The sequence below is a fragment of the Medicago truncatula genome, chromosome 3 (genome assembly GCF_003473485.1).
Source record: "Medicago truncatula cultivar Jemalong A17 chromosome 3, MtrunA17r5.0-ANR, whole genome shotgun sequence".
NCBI classification, from domain to species: Eukaryota; Viridiplantae; Streptophyta; class Magnoliopsida; order Fabales; family Fabaceae; genus Medicago; species Medicago truncatula.
In genome coordinates this window covers 56594172-56603244 of record NC_053044.1, presented here as the reverse complement: position 1 = coordinate 56603244, position 9073 = coordinate 56594172, and the positions used below count along the sequence as shown (strand labels likewise).

The 9073-nt window shown below is 33.1% G+C and overlaps 1 protein-coding gene across 3 annotated transcripts; it reads right to left on the bottom strand.

Annotated features, from left to right (window-relative positions):
• Positions 1–1029: 1029 nt before the first annotated feature.
• On the bottom strand, positions 1030–6137 carry LOC11437395 (thaumatin-like protein 1b). 3 transcript variants are annotated; one of them, XM_024779845.2, is made up of 2 exons: positions 5190–6120; positions 1030–1655 (listed from the first exon to the last, which is right to left on the bottom strand). In XM_024779845.2, exons 1-2 carry the CDS (start codon positions 5954–5956, stop codon positions 1442–1444), a joined length of 981 nt encoding a protein of 326 aa, XP_024635613.2. In that variant the 5' UTR covers positions 5957–6120; the 3' UTR covers positions 1030–1441. The 3 variants fall into 3 exon arrangements, with proteins under 3 accessions (XP_024635613.2, XP_039688120.1, XP_039688121.1); XM_039832186.1 differs by lacking the exon at positions 1030–1655 and adding an exon at positions 1670–2428 and having other exon boundaries at positions 5190–6137; XM_039832187.1 differs by lacking the exon at positions 1030–1655 and adding an exon at positions 3541–3852 and having other exon boundaries at positions 5190–6136.
• Between the last annotated feature and the right edge of the window lie 2936 nt (positions 6138–9073).

The window sequence follows — 9073 nt, the reverse complement described above, 5'->3', positions numbered from 1 at the left end:
ATGATGCCAATAAGTCGTTAGCAAACAACAAAATGTAGAGCGAATTTTTACGCAATAATCACTTTTTTTATTACAGAAAAACACTGGTTTTTCTTTATTCAAATTAAAAAAAAAAATCTTAAAAAAGTAGTGTTATAAATCCATTGAAATCTTTCTTATAAATTCATGAAAATTTGTGTTATAAATTTTGAATGTAAAAAGTCTTTTAAAATCTTAAAGAATCAATACAATATTACAAAATCTTTTAAAATCTCAAAGACTTCTTTTATCAAAATATTTCATGTTGTGTGATATGCTCCCTCTCGTAGCGTCCACTATATAGCACCTCTCATTGTGTCAGTTAGTTTACACGTAATTTACTTTAACGGTGTAATATTTTCCAAGAGTTGCAAGTGAAATCGTTTTTTAACAAATGAGTAAAAAATCAGTAGTTCATAAATTGATCACTGTTTTGTTTTAAAAAAAAATAAATGATAGTTACAAATAAAAATTTATGAGTGCATTGCATATTTTATTTTTTGTTGTTTTAGATGAAGTGGTAAACCCCTAAAATTAAACTCACACATAATTGTGAGGTATCATGTTCAAATCCGGATCACAACGTCTGACCTTGCAATTTCAGCATTTGCCAGTTGTGCTCGAACTTCTAAACCGTTGCATAAAGATTATATCACTAGACCAAAATATACCCGACCTATTTTTTTTTCTTCTGCTTTCTTCTAACGCACCCGACCTATTTAAACATAAGGAAAGGCTAATGAGTGTTCTATGGACGCTCCTAACAACCTTAAATAGTAAGAATTTATAAAAATTGATGAATTCAATGAATTGAAATTTAAACTATTTAACTTTTTAAATAAGTATTTTCTTAAGGAGAAATCTTTAAAGAGTGCCGACACTCGTTAACAAGACCCTTAAACATAAACGACAATGGGACAAGTTGTTGGAGTAACATAACAGTCGTTCCGCAACAAAAAATTTATTTCTTAAAATTGACTTCATTGTTTAATAATTAATCATTCATGCCACTTTGAAGAGAAAATAATTATAAACTACTAAAATACGAGTCCATTTGCTCGTCTGTTAATTATTATATTATCATCATATCATATGACAAATAAATGAATTCCATATCCCACAACATAAATAATTCTAATCTATTCTATGTATGATACCTATTCATCTCAATGACAAGGAAATAAATAATTGCCACCCACTCCCCCTAGCTTTTAATCCATGTGTAAAATGCACGTACCAGTTATAGCATTACCGGGAGATGTTCACAGTGTTGAACCACAGTTTCTTTTTTAATCAGGTGAGCCATGTTTTAGGGCCCAATGAATTAAACAAGGGATATTAAGGTCCCCACCATTGTTTTAGGCGTAAAAAACGTGGCTCATGAACCTAATTTGGTGGGAAACATGGCTCTTGAACCTACTGTTTAGAAATGGAAAAGCCGACACAGAAGCCACATAGCCGTTGTGATGGTAAGAATAGTTTGGGATTCCCACACATTGATACACGTGGCCCACGATATTTCACTCTGATCAAAGCCACCAACGTACACCATTGAGTTTGAGCCGTTGTTAAGCTGAGGCGATGATGATGAGTCGCTGCCATCTGATTTCGGATTTTGTCCCTGCCACGCCTTTTGACTGCAAAAACCAATTATCAACAACATGTATAAAACTTGATATCAGCTGAATTGAATTAATATGAAAATTTTAACATGATTGATTGAAGTGAGTCTAGAAAGAGTTGCATCTCACCTAACATAAAAACCTAATAAAATCTCTTAAATTCTAGTATGAACATGTTTTTTGTTATCTTGATTCTTAAATTGTACGACTAGTTTAGCGTCAATTCATGTAAAAAAAGTTATTAAATCAGATCACTAGCCGTGATAACTCAGAAAGTGAATTTTGACTAAAGATGAGTGAACCACATGTGCTTAATTAATAATGTATCCACCTAAAATTCTAATCCATAGATAGAATCAACTGAGATTCGGTATACTTCAATTGGAGTATAAACGACTTCTTTTCAACAAAAAAAATAAAGTATAAGCCACTTTTCCTTTCCTTTCTTCAATATCTGCTCCATACAAAGAAGACCAGATGCAGTGCATTATAAATCACTTTTAGTAGCCCTTCGAGCTAAGCAAGCATAGAGTTGCAATTGTTTTATTTAATTCTATGGTAGCACTGATAATTGATAGATTTTGTATAATTGGTTTTATAAAGTTGAGGTGGAACAACAAGTTTTGACATTAGAAAGCACATACAGAATAGTTAATTTAACGTTTTAAAAAACGGTTAGTAAATTTGTCACTCAAGAAGTAAAAAATTGTAACGTAAGACTAATAGAGTACTAAGTACTAAACGGTTTAGCGGCAAAATCTCAATCATTTCTGCATCCAACGTTCATACTTCATTCAAATTTTTTTACTAACGTAAATAAAAAAGCTTAATTGATTTGCCGGTCCCTTAACTTATTTTTTTATTCAATTTGATCTCATAAGTCGTAACTTTCTCAAACACGTTCTTTAACTTATTTTTTTTATTCAATTTAGTCCAATTTTAATAATTTTAATCCTCTAAAAAAGGAGACCGTTGGATTACGGAGGTCTATCAGATTGTATAGTGTATCACCAACACCTAATTTATTCCCTCATCTTCATCTTCATTCATCCTTCATTATCTTCGTAAAATAAAATTAAAAAACCCAATTTTTAATGTGCAACCTTTCCATCCATCGCATCTTTTGCAGCATCTTCATTTGAAAAGATGACAAATCCAAAGCCTCTAACTCTACCACTATTAAACTAATAATCATCGTCATCGTCATCAACATCAGCCCAAGAGGTTGCATTCAACGGTGCCAGAGCCTAGAACGCCTGCGATTCCGATTTTGTTGATTTGGAAGAACCCTTGTTCTTCTTGTCCTTGTCCGATTTCTTCTTCTTCTTCAAAGTATCAAGCACTGCAAAAAAACGTTTTCCGCTTCAACCATTTCATCTTCTTCCAAATATTCTTGGTGCGTTATTCTTCCTTCGTTGTTGATTGAATTTATTGGTTGCGATTCGTTTTGATTCACCGTTCTGTGAATTTGATTCGTGTTCCCTAATTTGCAATTTTTCATCTTTAGTACGATTTGATTTGTGCTTTTGCAGAATTGTGCTCTTGCAATTTCTTAAAACCTCTGCAAATCATTTACTGCTGTTACTGCCTCCTGCTCCGCCGCCACACCACCGTTAATTCCTGATGCACCGTTGTGACTTCCCTCCGCACCGCCCTTACGGTGTTATGGTTTTCATTTAGCATTCTATGGTTCGTTTTAACAGGTTCTTCATGTTTGAAATGGGTTTGTCTTTGTTTTTTAAGAATTTGTTGCTCAAGGGTGTGATTTGCATCAAGTTAGTGTGTGTTTGATAGAATTGAGTTTTATATAATTGATTTTGGTTAAAAGTGAGTTTGATGTAAATTGATTTATGTTTGGATACACTTTTTTAAAAGTGATTTTTATGAGTTGATTTGTTTGGATAGTTTAAATCAAAATTGATTTTGAATGTACAATGACCAAATTATCCTTTTAATTAAAACCAAATTATCAAATACTCCAACACAGCCCAAAACCCAATGGTAAAAAAAATTAAAAAGGTCCAATTTGTGTCACTCTTGAGATCATCACGTCTCCCTTTCTATTTCTCGAGAAGCTTCAATACTCTTCTACCCATTTCCATCTTCTTCTCCACCTCTCATTGCACCAACTCTTGTTGCCTTTCTCCTTCCTCATCTCACTATTTGTCTCTCATTCTACCATTTCTCCATCACTCATCAATTAAGAACAAATCTGAAGAAAAAAATAGGATAGATATGCAAAAAAGAAAGAAGAAGAGTCTACTACTTCAAGTGATGTGCAGTAATAAAGAAGAAGAAATATGTTTTTTTATGGAAGAAGAAGAAAGATGTTGTTTATTCATGGGAAATTGGAGAAGAAAACATGGGTATATTGGTAACTATACTTGTCATTGAAAAGTTAAAACTGTGAATCACTTTTCACTGCCGCTGAAGCTTTAAATTCCAGCTTTAGCAGAACCGGCGTTATGGATCTAAAACGTGGTTTCACAGATCTGCTTTTCCTTCATCCAAACAACACAAGAAATTGGGAAACGGCGTTTGGCAAAAGCAACCCACGTTTTGAGCTTAAAAAAGTGATGCCAAACACATACTTAGTAGTGGAAATTAAACTTTAAGATCTAAGAGAGATGGTGAATATCATAGAGCCAGATCTATTGCTACGCTTCAGTTTAATGGGTTGAGTTTGTTTGAGGAAGATGATGAACTTGTTGGTGATGCAGGTGATGTTAGATCAAGTGTGGTGTGTGTATGTTGAATGAAGATGAAGATGAGGGATACACTACAAAATCTGGTGATTGTTGACTGTTGGTGATGCAGGCGATGTTGTGAATGAAGAATGAAGTGTGAAGTAAAAAAACTAAGTGTTGGTGATACAATATGATAGACCTCCATAATCTAATCTAACGGTCTGGGATTAAAATGATCAAAATTGGATCAAATTGAATAAAAGAAATAAGTTAAGGAACGTGTTTGAGAAAGTTAAGGCTTATGAAATCAAATTGAATAAAAAAAATAAGTTAAGGGATCGGCAGATCAATTAAGCCAAATAAAAATCGAGTAAATAGTCAATTTCCCCCCTGAAATTGTAAGTTTAATCAATTACTCCCTGAAATTAACAAAACTTCAATTACCCCCTTGAAATTTCACAACGTTAATCACTTTAAAAAATACATATTTTTCCCCATTTTAGAGCCTATTTTGATGTATATATGCATGTAGTTTTCCCAAATTCCAAAATTAATAGTTAGTTTTAATATTTAACTATTAATTGTTTGTTTTTAAGAAAAAAATAATATAAATATTTAAGTTTGGGGGGCATTTTGCACATAAGTGCAAAACTTCAGGGGGGTATTTGCAAAACGTCATGTTTACTAACAGAAAAATTTGACGGAGGGGGTAAATTGACTGACGTTGTGAAATTTCAGAGAGTAATTAAAGTTTTGTTAATTTCAGGGGGTAATTAATGAAACTTATAATTTCTGGGAAAAAATTGACTATTTATTCAATAAAAATCATTTAAATATGTGAAAAATTAAATAAAATAATCACCTTGGGCTGTTGTTAGTGGAGGGGCAAAAAGTGATTGTGTATTCAGCCGCAGAAGCACATGTGAACGTGCTTGTCTTATCGTCGTACGCGTAGCTATACGCGCGTGGGCAAGCACTTTTAAATAACTCAGAATAACTCGAAGGTTTGCAAGTGTTGGGTGAACCATACGCGCCGCTGCAACAATACTGCGCCGTTCCAAACGCTTCACAAGCACTTTTACACGCCACACTCTCTTTCCCATCCACGGTCGTAACCTTAAGCTCTGAAGGACACGCACCGAGCAAATCCCTAATACAACCGGTATTCGTACAGTTATCACCGGAGCCACCTTGTGGAACCACAAGCATTGGAACGTTGTAACCGTCAACTAAACTCACGTCGAAGAAATCGAGTCCACCGGATCCATCGAGAGTGAATTCCGCTAAGGTAGCTGGTGGTGTTGCGCCGTTGCCAGAGCATTCGACTTTGCCGGAGTTACAATCGCCGGTGAGACAGGAGAATTTTCCGGTGGAGTCTTGGGAACAGACAGTACGGCCCCAGAAACGGCCTCCCCAGGAAGCGGGTGGGGTGATTGATTTGGAGTCGCCGGATTGAAGAACGAAACCGGTGGTTGGAAGCGGTGCAACGCCGGCGTTGGAGAGAATTCCCGGCCATACCGTGTAGTTGCATTTGTTAACGAGTGTGAATGTTGTTGATAATACCCCTGATATTGAAAGATTAAGTATGATAAGGAAAATTGAAAATAATTTAGTACTTAGTTGATCCATGTAATGATATAAGAACTTAACTTAATATGTAGAAGAAGAAGAAGAAGAAGAAGCTAGTTATGCAAGTTCTTCTTTCTTCTGTGGTAATTTAGGAACAAAAAGATTACGGAATTGGAATTTGGAACTGAAAGGTGACATTAACTTTAAGTTATATATAGACAATTATTTAACAGAAAATGAACACGAATTTCAGGGCTAGTTCCAGTGTAAATAGTTTAGCAATTTTACCGGCCATATGAAAAGTAACGTTCTAATCAATTTATCTCGTAATTCATCTTAAATTTACAGTGAAAGTCTTATTATCGTCTCTCAGAAAATACTGGAAATTTCTCTAAACAATGTAAACTAGCTAATGTTAGTCGTCAAGTTTCCAACACCTATAATCTATGGGTTTTTCTGAATTGTAGCATTGTTAATTAACTTGCTTCAGTAAATGGTGATGTGTGTGGATTCATTAAAATGTATTTTATATTGGCAAAATTCTATGTTACACCAATAAAATTTTGATTAAATGAGTTGTTTTTTAAACAAAATGAATTATTTTCTATCATTGATAATTATAATAATTAAATCTTATTTACCAAAAATTTCGACAAAATAAAATTTACTTTTTTTTAATTTTTATTACTCATGATAAAGAATATCGATTATTTTTCTTTGATAACTAGCTAATGAGTTGTTTTTTGAATTTTTATTACTCGTTGATAATTATAATATTGATTATTGAGTATTTCACTAAAATATATATATTTTTCCTTTTCTTCTAATATAAATTTAAGATAAGTGGATGATGCTTTGTCTTTCAAGTTTATAAATCGCTTAGAGTACTATTCATATATTTACCTCTCTTCAAATTCATTAGCAGGGCTCAAATCCATGACTTTTTATACAATATGTTTATATATTTTTTTATATGTAATGTTTACAATAACGACTTACTGTTATTTCCTTAAAAAAGAAAAAATAATGTCTTACTGTTATATTTGTTCTATTGTCAAATTTTAAAAAAAAATTGCCAACGAATTGATTAAAAATAATAGATTTTTTTTCATGATGATGGACTCCGGGATGAGGAGTAAGGTCACTTGTATAAATTTCGAGGGTTTAAAATTTGAGTTTTTGGCATCTTGTATATGTAAATAGAGTTGCTGATATCATGTGATAGTCTTAAGTGTTACACTTTGTGGAGTGTTATATTTAAAATGAGGTTGGATAAAATTAGATTAAGTGTAATCTTGTTAATCTGATGAATTGATGATACTATGAGGACTGAACTTTTGATGTTATTGTACAAACAGTGGACATTACTTACAACATTTTTGATGTTATGATGTTAACTTCATCAGAAAAGTCAGGGCCGTCTTAACAAATTCATAGGCCCGGTTTTAATTTTATAAGGGATGCAAAAAAAAAAAATCTGGGTCCCAAAAAAATAAATAAGTTATTTAAAAAAAATAATATTAAAAATCACACATTTGTGGGTCTTGAACACATGACCTCACACTCATCAAAAAGTGGCCACACCACTAAAGTAAGCTGTACAAATTGAACTAATTTGCTTTTAATAGATATATAACCATTATTTTCGTGGCTTACATATAAAAAAAAATTTGGGCCCCAAAAAATTGGAGGCCCGGTGTCGTCGCCCAGCCTCGACGAGCTATGGGCCGGCCCTGAGAAAAGTCATTCTCATAACTTCACCATAAAATTTTCCTTTTTTTTTGTAAATGATTTAAAGGGTCCAATAACATTTTCATTTTATATATGGTCTAATTTAAAGATTAGAATAAGGCTTTGAAAGTGTTCCAGAATGACTAAGATGAGAAGAAAAACTCATGTGACCTAAAATAGTGACAAAGATAAGGAACAATTTGAATGGCATGCCAGGGAGCATGGATGTCCTCTCCTTCTCCCGCCTCCCCATTTTGACAACTCTAGTTGATTTAGCTATCAACTTGAAATCGTATAAATTTGAAGGGATAAAGTATTCACTAGAATAAAATATAAGTAGATAATTTGGTTACTTTTTCGGAGTCCAGAACAGAGGCATATGTTACAAAGCACTTAAACAAATCAACTCAGTGCATTTTTGTTGCATCATAAGGATATGATCTAAAAATCATGTCAGGATTCCCTCAACAAACTCTACAACTTTCTGACCAATTCTCCTAAAACTGTATTTATAAACAGGGTAATATTAACAGAAGTAGAAAGATACACACAATTTATTATGAAATCCTCTCATCCATTTCTTTAAAAGTTGACTTGAACATCAAAGTATTTTCATCTACAATCCTCCACAAGAATCGTGGTATTCTAGTAAACCAAATAGGTAGCAAAATATGTATCCTTCCTGTCATTCTAGCAATAGGCCAACTATGTACAACAAGTATTCGTCATATATTCGGATTTAGCTATATTTTTGCTACATTTCCACATCAGTCCAAATAAAATGGCCACATTTGATGTGTAACCTTCTATCTTGAATTGGTCGAAGAGGAATTGAAGTGATAACAATGTTTAAGCTACCCCGCAATCATCCGCATCCTTTCAATTCCAATATCTGAGATAACATCAAATTATGCAAAAAGCAGGCAAATCAATTAAGAGTTGGTATTTACTTATAATAATAATATATATTTCTGGAAGATTAATTATTCTAATACCAATTTGTAACAAGATTTATATTTTCTAACACCAAGCTTTTGTAGTCTCCAAACAAGATTTATATTATGCTAAGGGATTTCCAACTTTTTTAATTCCCACTTGTACCAAATAAAGTATAGCTTGGCTTAATTTTGAGATGGTTGACGAAATAGAACTGTAGGCACTCCATCATTTAAAAGCTGTGCTATCTTGGCACGAAATAGAACTGTAGAGTAAAGGGGAATGAAAGGAAGATAACATGTTGTATTTGATTGTACCAATAAGGATTGGTGGATGCAAGAAAAAAGATAGCTAGCCAGGCATGAAAAAGTTGTGATTTGGCAAAACAAACAAGTAAGTTTGGTGAGACTTATGTCCCACATCGTTTAGAAACATAAGCTATAACAAGTTCAGGTTCTATAAGATGTTAACATGAAATGTAGTATAGCTCATGATCCTTCAGGCAGAACG